General features: G+C 43.9%; 1 protein-coding gene across 1 annotated transcript in view; it reads left to right on the top strand.

Moving 5' to 3' along the window:
• The window catches only part of LOC139050023 (uncharacterized), a 65,239-nt gene that overhangs the window by 42,315 nt on the left and 3,601 nt on the right, over positions 1-19,323 (top strand). Inside the window, exons 10-14 of the mRNA XM_070526119.1 lie at positions 5,790-5,925; positions 8,351-8,424; positions 11,488-11,614; positions 15,671-15,753; positions 16,863-17,010. Of these exons, the coding sequence (XP_070382220.1) occupies positions 5,790-5,925; positions 8,351-8,424; positions 11,488-11,614; positions 15,671-15,753; positions 16,863-17,010 (568 nt within the window). The remainder of the gene's footprint in view (positions 1-5,789; positions 5,926-8,350; positions 8,425-11,487; positions 11,615-15,670; positions 15,754-16,862; positions 17,011-19,323) is intronic.

The raw sequence follows: 19,323 nt of genomic DNA, 5'->3' as shown, positions 1-19,323 counted from the left end.
GAGAGTAAGAAGCGACAGGTTGAGCGCTGAGTCGTGATAGCGGTCGAGAGTAGTTTCTTACTCTCCCTACAAAGTCTTTATGTTCTTTTTGGCGCAGCAATGTATTCGTTAGATCTCAACCAACTGCCCCAGCACCAAGTTCTGCTGGAAATAAGACAAAGCGGGACCAAAATCCAAATGGGCTGCAGGGTCCCGGACCTGGCATCTGTTCTCCATTCGCATTTTATGACATGCCTGAACAAAGAATCGGTGCATCCACGTGTGAGGCATTCAGTAGAAGCGATAGAACACCAAGGAAAGCCACGTAGGCTTCACGGCTATAGTCGAGCGCGAAGCATATTCCAATATTTCCACACACAGACAAAAAAAAATGCACTCAAGCTGTCGATGGTCACCACGTCTTCACAGAATCAACAGACAAAAAAAAAAACACGCCCGCTGTCCACGCAAGAAGGGTGGAAGAAGAGCTCATCAATACGAACATCGAGAAAGCATGACCTCTCTACCCTCGACCGCAGAAGCGGCCCTTCATAGACCGGTGGCAAACTGCGTCCGCTTTACGAGGTAGAGTTCTGGAATTGAAACAATTTCGAATATATATATATATATATATATATATATATGTATTTTTCAGAATTGCGTAATGTGGACCAATTTTCCCCTGGAAGCCGTAGCACTTCACTTAGAAAAGTAAAAGTAAAAGATTAGAGTCCCTTTAGCCTACGTTAAAGAGGATGAAGGCGATAGTCTGCGCGCTCGCAAGAAATTCCTTAAATTACTTTGACATTGTCATTATAATGTGTTGTCACTTTCTATTATTACTTGCTTTCGCTTAATTCGTTTTTCTCTTGTGCTCTTTTTCGGTCGCCTATGCATCGCCACTGTTTCTGCGCAGTTAAAGGCACGCTAGAACGGCCGTGGCAAGTATATGAAGACCATTGGGAGACACACGCTGGTTCCCTGAATGATTTTTAGCCCTTAATTCGACGAACGTAGCTGCATGGGTTTTTGTATATTCTCTAGCACAGAATGAGAGGGACACGGAAATGCAAGTTAGGCAAATAGACAGCGCCAACTTTCAACACCAGATGCATTTCCAGTTCACGAAGACGTACTGATACTCCTCAAAACGTTATAAGACACGTACGTGTAGGCTGCTCGCCAGGCAGGAACAAAACCGGAGAAACCGCACGCACAGACTTTTTGGTGACACTGCTTATTTAGAAGGGCGTCCGTTCAACGCGAACAAAGGTGATCGAACTCTTTTCTTTATTGGTAAAGAAATACTGGCGCATGCCCATGAATTTTGATGCCATAACGCCGGACGGTCGAATATTCGACCCATGACCCATGAATGCATTTCCTCTTAAAAAGACATCTCAACGGTTTATAACTGGGAGAGGAGGTTACATGCTTTCGATCATTTGGTGGCAAGACAGCGCGAGTTATTAGAACGCCTCTTCTACCGTTAAAAGATTAGCATTTTAGCGTCGAGATAGTGGCGCCACTCTATCGTCTTTCTTTCTTTTTTTTACTTGAGCTCTATGGCTGCCTTCTAGTTCCCAAAGCACCTATCGCTTCGTTTGTTCCCTTTACTCACCGGCACTGACTGCGCATGCGCTATGATTCCGCCTGCTTCTTTCAAGAAACAGACGCTAATGCTCCAGACGCACCCAAACAGCCATGGCTGAAGAAAGTAACAGTGGAAACACGCCTCCTGCGTTTACCTTCCGCGAAGAAGTAACTCCGAACACAATCCAGGAATTCTTCGAGGGCGCTTCGGGCACTGCCGACTGTAGCCCTACGTGAGTCTTGCCGCTTGTAAAAATTCTCGATAAATATTGTTGCCGTAGGTATTTCCCAGACGCAGGCGTTGATAGCTATCGATTTGTTCTTACTTCAAAGCGGGCTTTTGACAGACAACTTCAGCCTGCGTACATTGGCGACATTCTTGGCTTTTTTAGCGCGTCGATGCACGGATGATGCCAAAATATCTTCACGGGAAGCATAGCTGCGGCTGTTTATCGTTAAGGTCCAACGTTATGTCACTGCGGGAAGCAAATGCACTTCTATGGAAAAACATGTTCGTCGCTCGTGTTTGGTCACCGCGTCACACAGCTGTTCCGGTGGCACAGTGGCTACGGCATTGGCCTCCCGAGTTCGAGGTTACCCATGATGTTCCTAGAACAACGGCCTATCATCGCTGATGGTGAAATGCAAAAGTACTCACTGGTCTACGTGCCCGTTATAGAAACCCAGGTGGTGAAGCACCATTTCGTTCGTGTCAGGCTTTTCGAATGCTGCTCGCCGCGACCTTACAAAAGCATATTTTTCTAATGGTCGTCTTTGAGGTAAGTAAACGTCCTTAAGAGAAATATGTGCAAAATATCGATAGGCGGGAGCCGCGGAGCCAGCGAAACCGAAGCAAACCAGGCGCATCCGACGTATCTTGAGATTCTGGGATTCGCGTACGTGCGATATACCTTTAGAAACAGCGATCACCGCATGGCCCGTCAGTGCCCACTGCTTCACCTGATTTACCGCGCCGCTAGCTAGTGTCGGAGCATAAACAAGCTAGTGCATGGGCAGGTCCATCCCGCGACCTCATTCCACAATGCCGACACTACCGGGACAAACGCATACCAACACGAGCGAAGAAATTACTCCTTCGCACTACCTTGGCAAAGTCAGAAAGCCCCCCATATCTTCCCTCTCGCATCCGCTTTTGCTCGCGCTTGCGCATAAACGTCGGGCGATTCCTGAAATGCAATCTCGTGATGCGTGGCTGTCACGGCCAACCGATGCGCCCGCTATAGGAGAGTTTGTCTAAACACCTAACCTAAAAACACTCCCGAACCGTTCACACGTGCCGCTGATCATCGTGCGGCTGTAACCTTGGAGATGTCTTGCTTCTTTAGCTGAAGCAAAAGTTATAAGTATATTGAAGTTCTAAACCAGGTTTTTAAGAGTAAACCTTCGACAACTTTTTTTTGATGACATGGTAAAGATGTCGCATGTTAGAATGATTTGCGGTTTACAACTGTACATGAACGCCCCTTCATTTACGTCTTCTTTCTGAGGCTTATGTCTGCAATTGCACCGTATTCATACCCTGTAACTCAACTTAATTTGCTGCACGGGTCACACTTGAAGCAAACTGGCAAGAACACAGTTTGTCACATATGCTTAACTTCAACTGACTGCGTCCTTTTCTTTCCAAGTCTTCAAACTGAGTCTTCCATAAGAGGCAACTGTCGGTTCTCTATTACTGTGTGGAAGCCGTGTTGCTCGTAGTTTTAATTATTTATAAGATAGATTCCTCATGGCCCGGATCCATGATTGCTCATTCATTTAAATTGCTGTGAAAATCCTAATACAAGCATGGCGATTTCGAATCCAATCTGACGTGGAAGGAGCATCTCTTTTTATTGCAGCGCTGCTTTGAATAAAGCACACAAGGAGTTCACGCAGCTTCTTCTTTTGAGCCTCACCCCATGTTAAAAACAATGAGATAAAAAAATTTCCGGTGTGCCTATTCGGAAATTATCATTGCGATTCTCCTCCACGAGTTGACGCCACGACAATTTGAAAACCGAACACCTATATCCAACTACAAAGCACTAATCAGAAACGCAGTAGGTGAACAAAAGCTCAAGTTCTACACTAAACTAAACTTGACTTGCATGTTCATACAAGTCCAAGAGGCGTTTCCCACTACACGAATTACAGAGTTTCCTTTGTGCCAGCCAGCAAGTCAGCATTTGGGTAAAATGAAACATTACATGTATCCCGTTCATTAACAAAATAGCAGTTAGCTTGTTCCAAATCTTGCTTTTACAAAAGCTTCATCACATATTGCCCGACTTACCTGGAAGCGAAAAGTCCGATACAAATACATATGCTAATTCTAGGACTTGTGACGACTCCTTCGAAGACCTGCGGAACGCGTTGAACAACCAGAACGATGCCAGCGGCGTCACGGGTATATACGGGTATATAGATACCACTCGCGAAGACCCTCAATAAGCCTCAACGGAAATTGAAGTAGTAACTTAGCGCGATAAAAACACGGAAACAAGAAAGGTCGACAAAGACAAACGGAAAGAATACTTACACAGGCCACGATATCGTTGCAGTTACTGAGCGTCACCATGTCGCTTTTCATGTGAGCAGCCCCGATTCGAATTAACAGGATAGCTGGTTGGGACAGTTGGTGCGCGAGTCATACAGCGTGATAGCCATACTTGGACGACACAACTCACAAGGACATAGTTTACAACTTTGTTGCTCTTCACTCCCCCCCCCTCCCCCACCCGCAATCAAGAAACAGATATCACAGCTCTGTAAAAGTGCATGTGCTAGAGCACCTGAGGCGGCCAATATTGGTGCATGAATTATTAACTTACAAACATTTTGACTGTTTACGAGCGTTTTGCAAAAGCCCTGCACAAAACATAGTATCATATTTTAGACCGCAGCATACTATATCATTTTGACCGCTTTAGAGGTAATATTAGATGTATCCAAAGCTATGCTATCCTTTATATCACCTTATTAGATTTAAAAGCTTCATATTGTTCATATTTTAGAAATTGTTCCATATTGAAAAATTTTTATAAAGGAATTCACAGCCCAAACAAAACTTCCTTTGGTCCAGTCACCACATTTTAACTGATTCTTTTATGTGCAACAGACCTCGGCAAATTTAGTGCAATGGTTACCGCGAACTTCTCATATATTTGGACAGAATCGAGAGAGCTAAACTTTAGTTTTCTGCGCTACTAAGGAGCTTTACTATAACGAGAACGTGGCCTTTACGGTTAAGGCAAGTTAGGTTAATGCAAAAGCTAGCTTGTGAAATTTTGCATATTTTCCATCGCCACCTTAGTAAAGCCTGAAGTATGCTTATTGCGGCAAATGTAGAGCCAAGATTTGACTCCGCTTACAGATATAACAAAACTTCAAGGACGCATTAGCTTCACCTTAAGGAGTGAAAGTCGATACCATTCAAATATCCCTGGCGGCTTCTAACGCTTCTCAGTAACTGCAGTTTATGTAACCGTAATGTTTACTGGAAAACGCTTGCTGCAGTAGCTATGCACGAAAGCGAGCTTTCTGGAAGAAACCCCGCTTATTACGTGGGCCTTGGATTCCCGGTGGTGGGTACGCCACTGCCCGTGGTACAAGAGTTGCAGAAACGCAGGAACATTGCTTTGTGCTTGAGTTTCCGCGTAAACGAATGTTTTCTCGTACATTCAAATTACAATCTGGTGCTATCGTATCTGTTGGTTGCCTGTAAGTCGTACTTTACTAAGTTTCTGACGCATTTTACTTAAATTCATTTAGTTCAGTAACGCACTCGCGCTACACGGAAGGCCTGCGTGCGGTATGTCTGATTTGGAATGATTTTTTGCTCACAACGCGGTGAACGCCGGCGCCGGCCGCAGACACCGAATTATCTGCTACACGAGGCCCGTAGTGCTATCGCGTTAAAAACGCACTCTCATCTTCGGCATGGAACACTGTCGTGTTCTATTCTGCTGTACTAAATACAGCACATATTTTGGGGGAAATTCAACAGTGCATAAATTCCGTCACGCACGTCTCTTTCGTCATATGTATTGAAGGCATATTTCCAGAAAGAGCACCGCATACGGGAGCACTCAAATCAGGTTACCCTATCACTAAACCTATACTAAATCTCCGCGTTTTTATTTCAGCACGACATGTTCACGCTCGTTGAATGACCCTTGAACAGAGACGAGCTAACACCTCTGTTATTCTCTCAGGCTATACGCATGTTTCTGAAAGAGGAATGACCAGTTCCCTACTTATGGTGTCCAGCAGCAGCGTCAATCACGCACAGCCCAGTGCAAGCCGCGCTGGAATTGAGGAGGCATCGGTCATTCCGGAAAACTTCGCTAGGTGAGCCAACGTTTGGAAAAATTTGTTTGCACAAAGCAAATCACAGACGGTGCGTAATGCTCCCCGTGGTACAACTATGCCTCCACTGTGGCACTTTCGCTATGCAAAAGAGCTCTGATATGTGAAACGTGCACGAACTCAGCGGTTATTCAAAACACACGGCATGGTGGATGTGGTGCTAACATGCTTGTCGTGCTCAGCGCTCTTGCAAGTTTGTCAAATGCGTAGGTGCTACGCCATATTCGTTTCCAAAGATAGAAAACAGAAAGGCGTCCGTCTAAATACATAATTAAATTAAATTATGGGGTTCTTCGTGCCGAAACTTCTTTCTGATTATGAGGCAGGACGTAATGGAGGACTCCTGAAATCTCGATCATCAGGGGTTCTTCAACGTGCACCTAAATCTAACGACGCGGGTGTTTTCGCATATCGCCCCCATCTAAATGCGGCCGCAGTCACCGGGATTCGACCCGCGACCTTGTGGCCTGCAGCCTGACACCATAGCCACTGAGCAACCACGGCGGGTGTCTAACGCTATCGAGCAATGCAGTGACAGGCCATATTGCTGCAGTGACGTTCATTTCAGAGTGCAGCGATAATTCTTAGGCTTTCGATGATTTCCATTACATCCCACAGGCTCAAATATTGTCCCGCTTTATGACTTTCGCTTACCAAGGTAACCTATGAGTCTGGAGCCATGACGACTGCATGACGCTAACGCGATGATGATGGAATAAGAAGGAATGATAGTACGAGGTTGTCGGATCCAATCCCGGCCACGGCGGCCCCATTTCGATGGGGGCGAAATGCAAAAAATTCCGTGTAGTAAGATTCAAGTGCACGTTAAAGAGCCCCAGGTGGTCAAAATTTCAGGAGTCCCCCACTACGGCGTACCTTAGAATCAGATCGTGGTTTTGGCAAGTAAAACCTCATAACCTAATTTTGATTTTAAGGAATGATATTGATGTAATGGTGAAGTCGTACAATGGGGGGCAGGGGGCGACGACATGACGAGAATGACATTCGCATTCTTAAGTCATGATCATGGTATAACAAGGACGACATGACCATGACGGTAAAACAACCTCATGAAAAAGCGACAATGACGATGACCGCACGGCCAAGGTGGCATGATGACTACACCGTATGACAACGAATGCATGATAGCGTCTGTGTGACGACGACACAATGACAGCGATGGCATGACAACGACGGCATAATCCCGACACGATGGCGACAGCATAACTGCGGCCTAATAACGAACAAAAAATGACGTCGATACATCAACGAGGGTGATGCGACTGCATGATGACAATGTGATTTCGACACTGAAGTGACGACTGCGGCGGCTGCTGTGAATCACGCTGCCTGGCGTGATATACCGATTAGCGAGGCTTTAACAGGAAGCTTTATCCGGGGATCTGCTACCTAGGTCATAAATGCGAGAGAAGAAGCCATCTTACTCTGCAATCACCGCAACAACATTCGTAAGCCTTGTGGCGTTTTTTTAATCGCATAATATTGAAATTAAAGGAATTCCATTTACGATATTTTAAGAAAAACTTAAGCACTAGCATGAAAATTACAAATAATTGAGCTTTAAAAAAATGTCACGATTTTCTAAACTGCGCCTAATGTCACATCTAATGTGCCCAATATTGATACATTATACAGCATACTAAAATAAACTATTTTATGAGTAGATACTTAGGAAATCCTCATATAAATGATTATTTTACGCGTATATTTTAGGATTGGTGTTTTCACAATTTTTTTCAAGCTGAAAACCAAAACAAAATTTTGACTCATACAATTATTAGAATTTACCTGTGTCAATCAAATGCAATAAATTTCAACTGAATTTATGCGGAACATAAGGAGCTTACTTCCTTAGCCTTGGCGGGTTCTCTTAAAACGCCACTACTGTTGTTGTGGCCAGTTCTTCACTTTCCCAACATACTATTCATTGCATTTATTTATTCATTTTATTTATATTTTAACATTATTCCCATAAAGTTCTTATTAAGGACATAATCCAGTCTAGATACCGACCAAGATGGAATGACGGGACAAGACCTACAATATAAACCACATGCGCCGCACCATTATATTGCATTAGCAATGTGAACAACAATAAACATAGGTGTACAAATAATAGCACATTACCCACACAACAGCGAAATAAGTTCACCAAAAGAGCAACAGGCAGTAAGTAATACATACACTGGGTGCGCGTGTGTCTACTCTGAGCAGTATGTCAAAGAACCTGAAAGATTCTGCAAGCAAACGTCTTTCTTTGAAAGCGGACTAATCCTCATGAGTTTCACCCACTGGTCGAAACGTTGGCCTCAGCTACAATGTTCAGCCACCTTTGTTTACCACCGCAGGCCGCCGTGTTCATGTGCATATCTTTCTTTCATTTTAGAATTCCTGACGCCACCGGCGCTGAGCCATGGAGTACGCACAACTACGCGGCTAGTGGCACAACTACAGTCTACGGTACGTGTGCTAAGATTTTTCAGCCGCTGGTACACCACATCTCACCTTGCAGGTGACTCAGCAATCCGTCTGCAGTCGCATACGAGACATTTAAAGAGCATTGCTGCTGGCTCAAGGGTGCACGGTTCTCCACCTGTCAATTTGGGCTCTACATTTTGCACAGTTTCATATACAAGAAATGTAGCAGCTGTCTCATCAATTTCGGCTCACGGCTGAGATGATTTCACGGTTAATCGCGGTGGTGATAACGCTACTCTCGAGCAGAACAGTCCTGTGCTCCTGCTGAGGACAGTTCGCGGATTATCCGTGAGCAATCCCTGACGTAGAATTAGGAGGGGTACGAAACCAATACGCGCCAGAAGACGACACACAGGGACACACAGAGCGCTGTGTGTGTCCCTGTGTGTCTTCTTATGTCCCTTGTTCTAATCGCGCTACCGTACATCCCTTGAAGATGCAGCACCAACAAGCCCACATTGCCACCCTGAATATGTGCGGTCAGATAGAGGATGGTGCAAAGAGAGGCACAATGCCACACGCGCCAGGAGACATTTTCTGGCTATGCGAGGGGTGTTAGTCACAGGTGCGTAGAAGGCATTCCCAGTTTGCTATCGTGTGGACGTCTCTAAAGAAACACCACGAAGGCTCCTACAGCTTTGCCGTTAGAAGCAACCTTTCTTTAGGGAGGCTGCTTATTGTTGATTGAAGTGTTTCACTGCACAACGACTTCAACTGCGCTTCGCTTGTTTTTACCTAGTACTTCATAGCAGTGCTAGATTATAGTCTCAAATATTAACGCGACAACCTTAAGGGCCAAGCGTCGCAGAAAATCCGCTGTCGGCGTCGGCGGAGCTGGCCGTGAGCGTAAATTTTCGTGTACATATGAGTACCTTTGTGTTCCAACACAACTGTTTGTTGGCCTCGTTGGCGCTTGCTAAACGACGCGTTTTTTGCCATAAGTTAAAACACACAAATGTAAGACACACAGATAGACATAGACGCATAGTTTCAAGCACATGCCATCCGTCCTGTTTCCCATGTGTCTTATTTCTGTGTTTAAATTGGGGCAAAGACATGTATTTTACCATTAAGTTACCTGTTTATTTAACGCGTTGCTGTATTGCATGCGGTAAATGCAGGTTATATTACCGCCCCATTCTATCACTAAAGATGCGCATACCTTGTCTTAAATTCTTTACAAAGTTGTTCGCCGGAAATTTGAGAATGGCAGCCCGTAAACAAATGGCACGCAAAAACACCTATAATTCATGCTTTCATTGTTAAATCTTCGAAGACTCAACTATTAAAAGTGCGAAACTATAACGCAAACCTGATAATTAGGTTTCGATCTTTTAGGCGCGGATGGTTGTGAGTAAGCGTCATAATTAATTCGACGATGCTTCTTTTCTAGTACCCAATCCATATTTGAATCTACTCTAGATTTAAGGGGAATCAGCATTTTTCGCTTTCCGTGGTTGGCTCCCAAGCATGCATTGCTTCACGCCTGTGTTTCCTTAACAACTTCACCTACAGCAGTGCTCAAGTGGGATTCGGATAACCCCTTTATGAAATGCGTCTACGTCGTTGGCTGACGAATGTACAGGGTCCATTACGAAAGTAATGCGCATTTCTTGGGAAAAATGGATTTATTAACCGGACCTATACAAATGGTTAAAGTTATTCAAAAGATTTCCCCCTGCATCAATACACTTGCAGAGACGTGTCCGCCACTCCTTGAAGGCACCCTGAAAGTCCTCGACGACATTGCCTCTCAGGAACGCTGCAACATGCTTTTGTATGTTTTCCATGGTCTCCCAATCCTTTCCCTTCAGCGCTCACTTCATTTGGGGAAACACAAAAACAAATGGTGGACATACCGAAGTCGGGAGTGTAAGGGGACGGGAACCGTGGGGGTGCTGCTCCGGGCCAGGAAGTTAGTAACGATGAAGGACGTGTGGCTGGGGACATTGTCATGGTGGAGCTTGCTCGTGTATTTGATGTCAGCCTTCCGCGCGCGACGGGGTGCTTCAATCTCTTCAGCACCTCCAGGTGAAAGGCTGAGTTTAGTTTTTCCCTGCGGCACAAACTCGAAATGGACGATTCCTCGGGCGTCAAAGGAGACAATGAGCATCGTTTCGATGTGAGACTTGCTCATAGGCGCTTTCTTGGGGTGGGGGGATGATTTTTTGTGCCACGCGCTGCTCTGGCTTTTTGATTCTGGGTCGTACTGGAATATTCATTATTTCTCTCCGGCTACGACAGAGTTAGGAAAGTCCGGCTAATTTTGAATCCAATCGAACAATTCTTGACAGCTCAAAACTCGAAGTTCTGTCTGATCTTCCAACTACACCATCGGCACAAGCTTTGCGCAGACGTCGCGCGTTTGCAGATCCTCGGACTATATCCCATTAACCGAAAATGTTCGTTGGCAGGGCGGTATCCTCGCCCCATTTCCCGATCGCTTTTGCAGCACTGCCATGGATAGACGCGTCATGATATTATTACGCGCATTACTTTCAAAATGGATCCTGCATGTATCATAGCAGGTAAACAATTTCTGAGCAAGCACTGAAGAAGAATGTATAGTATCTCGTCTGAAACGTATCACATCACTCTTTCTTTGTCCTCATCCACACGGACTATGTCTCATGCTCGTGATAGATAAACAAAAAGCGGGAACTTCGTGAAGCATCTAATGCGCCTACTACTGGATGATGCAGCAAATATATTGTCAAGTGTTGCGCGTTAAAGAAAGCAACAGGTTCATTTTAGCTTGGAACACAACGTTCTGTCCGCGGTTTGAAGTGGAGCGTAATAGCCTTCCAAAGAAGCCAACATCGCACAATCTTTAGAGTGCTCAGCTCTCTCATCGTCTCAAAGTTCTTGCATGCATTCAAGAAAGTTTCATACAGAAAAAACACTGCGTACGCAAGCACTGAAATAGGGTTCCAAGACAACTAAAAGCTTCTTGCCACAACCATAAAAAATGAAACGTTCCATTCTTATGAATCGGCCTTTAACAGCTGCGAATAAGCACTTGTTATGTACTTTCATGTCACACAGATGTCTCGTGCACTCGTAGCACTACTTACCCTCACCTGGGGTACACCAGCACTACCGACCACACACTGCCCAGCACAAGCTGCGCTGGCATGATGGAAGCATCAGCAAGTTTACAATACGACCGCAGGTAAGCTCACATTAAAGAAGGTTTCATTGCAAAACAATTCGTACATTACAGGGAATGCTTGCCATGGTGCAACTATGCCTGGACCCTCCGAATATTCAAGAGGAGGGGCAGCTCTGATGTGTTTGAGCGTTAGGGAGACGGAACTGGCGTTTACTCATGGTTGCAACTCAGCGACTCCATACACACACAGGAAAAAGCATAAGGTTTCCTGCAATAGACTTGAGAGTACTCGCGCGCTGCAATCGTTGAGCCACTATGGGAATGATTGAAGCACATAGCTTTGTCTGATCATTCAGACGTTGTTGTTGATTCGTTGATTACGCTTTGTTTGCCTCCATTGTCTGCCTCTATTGTCAGAGGAATATAAGCACTTGGAAGTGCGGAAAGCGCAGCGAGCACGTACAATTGCTGCCAATGGCGACAAGTGAGCTTGTCGAGGTGGCCAAAGCGCTTTCCAATTAGGTCATGTACCTTTAAGGAAATATTCAGAAACTGTGCTGTCAAATCTGCAACCTTAATTAAGCAATAAAGACAATGCAACGATCCTCTACGATGCACCCAACTGCAAACAATTTGTGTTACAAGACGCTTTGAAATGTATTATATTTGGAATAGATCCCTTAGAAATCCTTCCAGGGGTATACGTCAAGCGTGTAGTTAATAAGCGAGTCATTATTGGAATATACATTGTCTATAATTCTAGGAGCCTTACATTCATTAGTTGTTCTAATATCATAGCTGAGATGTAATAGCCTCAATTTTCGCAGCATACTACGTCTATTTTTGCACAAGACGTTTCTCATTTTGATTTCATAGCTCGCAGTATATTGCCTACGAGCAACATGCCTATGTGCCTGAAGCATTCCGGATGGAAACTTTTCCACAAAGGGACTTGCCCTCGTGAGTTGCGTCCCCATGATGAAATGTGTGCTTCAGCGACAATATTTCTTCTACCAGTGTTAACCACCTCGGGCCTTAGTGTTCACGTGAATCTTTGTCCCCTGTTCTAGAATTCCTTAAAGCACCACAATGGCTGCTACTCGCAACGAAGTTTGTCGAGGTGGCCAAAGTGTTTTCCAAATAAGTCATGTACCTTTAAGGAAACATTCAGAAACTCTACTGTCAAAACCAAAACCTTAATTCAGCAATTAAGACAATGCAACGATCCTCTACGATGCACCCAACTGCAAACAATTTGTTACAAAATTATCTGAGATCAATTGTTTTATGGCCAATTGAACCCGGTGTGCCACCCGGCTGAAGGCCAGCGGGTACTGCGTCAGCTTAATTATTAGACAGCCTAATTGATGCGTCAATACAGCTAGTCACGAAAGCACGCTTCTGCACAAGTCGCGATGATGGTTGGAAGATTATCCGTTAGAAAGTTCTGACGCTCATTTACCCGTGTAGAAAAATATTTTTGTCTAAGTAGGTGGGTGAGGTAAGAGCGGCAGAATGACGAGATGCGTTAGTCAGAACTGTCAATCAAGTAGTCCCACTGTGCTGTTCAAGGTGTCGTGTCGGCGTCGGAAAGAATATATTCAGCACTAGGGCTCTTAATAATTTGTGCCATTAGTAGTGATGCTTTTTGGGGGGCTGTTGGAGTGTATTATTTCATGAATTCAGGGAGACTGCGCTTCTCCATACTTTAGACTGCACGTAAGATATGCTCGAGAATAGCTGCAATTATTGAATGGAACAAAGAAGATGCACGCATGAAGACTACGCGTGACAGGAGATGCACTTTTCATGTCAGGCATGCCATTTCTCCTCATCTGTTTGGTGCCGCTGTTACTGAGTCAGAGATCTCCAACTAAACCAAAAACTCTTCGCATCCTCATTTGGCCTGATTCAAGTGAGTAAATCCTATTATATTTTGCCGCCACTTTGGTATCTCAGTTTCTTTCTGTGTGTTACGAGTAGTAAATGTTCTCCAAGAAGAGGCACAGGAAGGCATACGCCTCCAGCATTATATTTCACCGGAAGAGAGAGGAAATGCGCCTGTAGAAATAAAAAGTTGAAAATTTTCAATGGACCTTTTAGCAAGTCTGACCATGTGGAACAATTTACCCGAACAACTTGATTCGGACGACTTGGTTCATCTTGAGAACCTTGAAGCAGAGCGAAGATGAGGAGGGCAACAATCGAAAACACACAAAATATGGCGAGCGCTGTCCTGTTGTGCGTGTTTCTTATTGTTGTCGTCATCTTCCTCGCGGTGCTTCAATTTTTACTCAAGATGTATGAATTCCTCGGCATGAAACCATCGCTAGTATTTTGAGCACATGTCTGAATTATCAAGTCTCAAATTATCTCGCTAATCTTTGTCGCTTACAGTGGCACAGTTAATATTCGGCTGGAATGTAGGTTTGCAATGTGCTTCATTTCGTCGCCTCTATTACACATTCTGTGGCAAGGCGTCATAAATTCTAACGCTGGCATGCGCTTTCCAGTACATCAGCTTCACATCATCGTGCGGCGATAAAAAAGGAACCTTTTTTTTTTTCAAGAATCGTCACTGAGATTCGCCATAATTCTCCGCTTTAAATCTGTAGTTGCGTTCTACTTCACTATTGTGTACCTTCGTGGCTTGTAAATTTCTGTGTCAATTCAACGCAGAGTCGGAGAAGGTTCGTCCGTGTGGTACCGAAACATTGCGTCTCTCAAACCAACCAATCTTTGTTGAGAAAGGTGTCCCGTTCCTAGTGTAGAAATAAGGTGTCGTTGAGGTATTGACTTTCGTGCGTGTCTTCGTTATTCGTTTGATTTAAATATTTCTTTCCTCTAGTCATCATATATTTCCAAGCATTCTTGGCCTACTTCCATAGTTCGTTACAACTCGAGAATACAGTGCAAACTAAACCAATGAAAACGTAGTGCGTCTGCAGATGACCTCTCAAATAGAACCAAACAACATGGATAGCGCTCACAGCTTAGTTTATCTGCGCTGCAAACAAAGATGTAAAGCTTATCGAAGAACAAAAGCTCGCTGCTAAAGGGTAAACTATTACCTTTGGCTGAGCGCTGATATCAGGATCACTGATCAAATTTAACTGAACGACCAGGAATTGATGTACCAACAATGGCACAGATATCAATGTACCAAGAGTTGTTTTCAACTTGCAGCACCTTTTCACGTCACTGAAAGAAGCGAAGCTAATTGGATGACGAGTTAGTGTAATTTTTGTTTGAGTTGGACAACGTAAATATAACCTTGTATTCTTTTCTTGTGCACGACTATAAGCACATTGTCAAATGTAGGTATGTGGGTAGGTAGGTAGGATTTGTGAATGCGTTGAATTTTTGAAATCGCACCTCTGCCTGGAGCACAGCAGCCTGGGGCTCTCAGCATTAGACCGTTTTTTTCTAGAGTATCAACCGCCATCGCAAGGCTACTTTTATAGCTGAAAACCCATCCAGATCTTTGAAACGTAGGGCGCATGCGTCGCGTGTCGGTTTCTCGACTTCTTGGCTGTCGAAAGCTGAGGTGTTCGGGCCCTTTGAGGCTGCCCACATTCCTCAGTAATTTCGTCATTGCATTTCATAATTGGCACAGGTCGAAAAATTTTAACGTTTTATTGCCGGAGTGCAAATGACTTCGTCGTTTTACATAAACCTCCTAATAGAAACATAAATACACACTACATGAGACTGTATAACCCCAACAGCTTGCGCAAATCACGTTTTCATACGCGTTTCTCTCTCTAATTTCCGCTGAGCACCTCTGCAGTACCTATTAATCTTGTGGATAAATTCAGGTGAAACGGCTCCGTAAATTTAAACCTCCGGAGGTTCGTTAACGTGCACCTAATTCTAAGTACACAAGTGCTTTTACATAGCGCTGCTATCTAAATGCGCCCGCCGTGGCCTATATTCGATATGATGAACTCATAATTAAAGGTGTGTCGTAAAAAAATTCTTCTGTTCAGAGCAATTCACATAAACAAACACTTTTTAATCCACAAGCATTTTCATGCTTACTCATCGAGAAAAAACGTCAGTCCGTCCCTCCATCAGTCCATCCCAAATTGCCTTTCGTGCTGTCTCTCGTTTCAGCGCTAACGAAGCCATCACGCCACAGATGTCGTGGAGCTCTCAGCGCACGCCGCACTCATCAATGTTCGCTGATCACTTTCAAGGTATGGGTCCGTGTGTCTCCTAAACGATCAGTAAGCGGTGAGAACACAGCGCCCGAAGCTATCAGCAGTCGCCACTCTTTGTCGGCATCGCAGATCGCTTTCAATGCAGGATCTGCACGGTGGTTCCTCCGGCCATGTACGTTTCGTCACCATTCATAACGCTTCGACGTGGATACATAAGGCGATAAAGAGCGATAAAGATTATAATAATCGGAAGGTCATCAGTACATCTGGTGTCGACACCTGCAGTACTTTGCGTAAGGAATATATGCCCCTTGCGCCACCATCCGCAACAGTTCCTGTCACAGAATTGTCGTTTCTACTCGCCGGATCAAGTTCCACAACAATGATAAATGACACCGGGCTGCGTGTATGTGAGAAAGTGTTGCAATGCTTACGCATACTTGGGTAACTCCCAGAGGAGTTCCTGCCCGACTCTTTTTCTTGTCCAGGCGCATATGAGCTTCCTCTTTGGTGAAAGTTTCACTGCTTCTCGGATTTAACTTATTTTTCTTAAACCGATCATTATTCGAGCGATTTGAAAAATAAACCATGCTCTCATTTCACCTCTGCCTTATACCGAGAAAATTATCTACAGGAAAGCTTTCGCATTAGGTTAGAAACTCTTTGAGAATGACTAGCCAATACGAGTAAAATTTAATAGGACATAACCTTGCGGACTCGCCACCATGAACTTCTTTAATAGCAGCATTCGAGGATGTAGTGATTGGCCCGTGCATGCATGTCATATTTGGTTGCATGTGATGCAGCATACACGTCTCACGCAGTGTGGCTTATTACAAAGCCATTCCATTAACAGTGCGCGAAAAGAAGCACGTAAATGAAAATCAAGCATTGCAACATCAACCAAGCGCCCGTTAATGCAGAAAGCACCAAGAAATCAACAATGAATAAGTTTCGAAACACTAGTTCATCTTCTTCGTTCACACTAGGTTGTGTTTTCTGGCTTTTGTTGGTTACACTTTCAGGATCACTTAACAGGACAACAGTCCTTCACTGTTTATTCTTGCTTCCTGTGCGTTCATATCACGGAATGGTCCATTCTCGTGACTTGTGGCACCGTGAGGAATTTACGCCTCTGATTTCAGGGCATGCAAACAGTACTGGAAGCGGAAGCGCCGGTTTCACAGTACCGGTCTACAGCAGCAGCAGCGGTGGTGGGAGCGATGATTCAGTGGCAAGCACAAGCCATGCGGGCATGCAGGAAGCATCGAGCATGTCGGGAAATAAAACTAGGTGAGCCAAAGATTTGCAAGAACTCCTTTCGATAGAGCAACTCACTGAGACAACAGGGCATTCTGCCTATGGTTCAGTTATGCTTACACCGACAACCTTTTGCGATGAAGTTCTGACTATTCAAATGCCAAATATCAGCTGTTGTTCACGCAGTATGGCGCTGGAGTAAACAGGAGTCTTTAGGTCAGGATGTACTACCTAGGTACATGGGCAAGAATAAATCAGTCTTCTTGCCCACGAACATTGGGTAAGTTTGCGGCATTTAAAAAAAACGTTCTATTACTATAGTTGGAAAAATTGCATTGTTCATTCACGTCATATACTATGGAATAAATTGAGACACTGAAGCATAAGAATTACAACTTAACGCGAAAATAAAAGCAATGTAACGGTTCTATCAAATGGAAGAAATAGCACATGTAAACTGCACAAAATATGCGTATAACACACCACTCTCAAATGGGGTCTTTCATGAGGAGACACCTTTGAAATCACTGCACACGGTTGAACAATTTCACGCATCTACAAAAGGTTGCAAAAAAATTGTCGCCTCAGGTTTCTCTAGGATATGCAGCAAATATAACATCGGTGAAGTTAACTTTTAGGGATGGGAAAATAGTTAATTTCTAGTTTGTGTTCTGTTTTTCACTTTGCGATTTCAGAATTTTCACTTGAAAAACAAAAGCAAATGAAGATTATGATTTATGATTGCCGTAAATAAAATATTTCAATCAAATGAAACAATTTCCTTAAATGTGCGCGGAAGACAATCGCGAAATATGTTCTTAGACCTACACGTGTTCTCTGAAAATAATACTGCCTCTGTCGTGGCTTGTTAATTACTTGCTCTATATTTTATTTATCTATTTATTTATTTATTATTTGCTTGAATAAATCATTATTTTGTTATAATTGATAAATAAAGAATTCTTTATTTCTTTATTTACGTATCTCTAATTTGTTTATTACATCCTCCGGTCTCGATACCAGCCAAGCTGGCATGATTTGAAAAGATCTACAAGTTAGCACGATAGGATAAACAGTACATTAGCAGAACAATAGCTAACAATGTTCATGTAGTGCTTAGCACAGAGATTTCAAAAGAGCAACAGACAAGATGGAAAGCAAACACTGGGGGCGGGCATCTCTGCTCTACGCTCTTTTCCACACTGTACAAAGGATGTCGTACCAACAATGACTTGACTCAACGTTTGCAAACTTCATTAACTTAACGAGAAAAATACTGTCCATTATGGACAGCAGAGAGAAATACAGGTTATTTGTATTACATCAACGTAGATTGCACTGAACGCTGTAATGCATATCATCACAACGAGAAGAAGTTGGAAACAAACTTTTTCGGCAGCATATTTCATCAGCTGTGCGTGAAAACAATGAATTATATGAAGCATTTGTGCGCGCTGCGTGTGGGGGAATAGGTTGCCTGCACGTCGGCTGATCGATGCCTTCGGTTCGAATCCCAGTCGAATGTTAAATTACCAGTTAGAAAGACGGCAGAAAAATTTCAATCTGCAATTTTGCTCTTTGTGTTCTACCCGTAGAGATTGTGTTAGGACATTAAATGCCCTTCAGGGAGGCTGTCCACCTGTATTTGTTTCAGGAACAACGCGAACGTGCCTTTGCGCGATTTTCAATTCTGAGGGCGAAAGCCTTGACTGGTTTTTTGCAACAGCTCCTACCTGGAAAACGCGGCTCCAGCCCACAGACAAGACATAATAAGGAATCGCTCATACACCGTAAACAAGCAATGATCTATAGGCTGATAATGAATGAAGCAAGAACGAGAGAAGGAAGGAAGGAAAGAGAGACTCCAGGTACTGCATTAGGTTCAAGCATGTGTGGTTGAGGGGGTCGACCAACTGCGTCATACGTTTACTTCACAGTGCGGCTGGTTACGTTTTGTAATAAGTCTGACCTCTACCATCGCATTACTTAATGCACGACCACGTGACCAGCAAGCTTTCGCCTTCACCTGTTACAGAAGTGTAACATGCTACCGAACTTTTTTACTTTTCTTAATATACAGGGCATCCTACAAATGTAGAGGAATTTAAGCTGATGCAGAACGGGCTTTTTCAATGTCGAATTCTCACTTCCAAGAAACATTTCAGGACTTTCTTCCTGGAAACTACTTGTGAGCGTGGTAAATGCACAGATGTACTTTAAATATATAAACATGCTATGTTTCTCCATTATAACTCCCTGCCAGACATTTCTGCTCACCTGCACTTGTTTTGGATAGGCTATACATGATGTATTACACCAAGCATTTTTCTTATTGCTTGCCACTTT

The sequence above is a fragment of the Dermacentor albipictus genome, chromosome 9, assembly GCF_038994185.2.
Source record: "Dermacentor albipictus isolate Rhodes 1998 colony chromosome 9, USDA_Dalb.pri_finalv2, whole genome shotgun sequence".
NCBI lineage: Eukaryota > Metazoa > Arthropoda > Arachnida > Ixodida > Ixodidae > Dermacentor > Dermacentor albipictus.
Note: the sequence above shows the minus strand (reverse complement) of the source record. Positions and strands in the feature narration are given on the sequence as shown.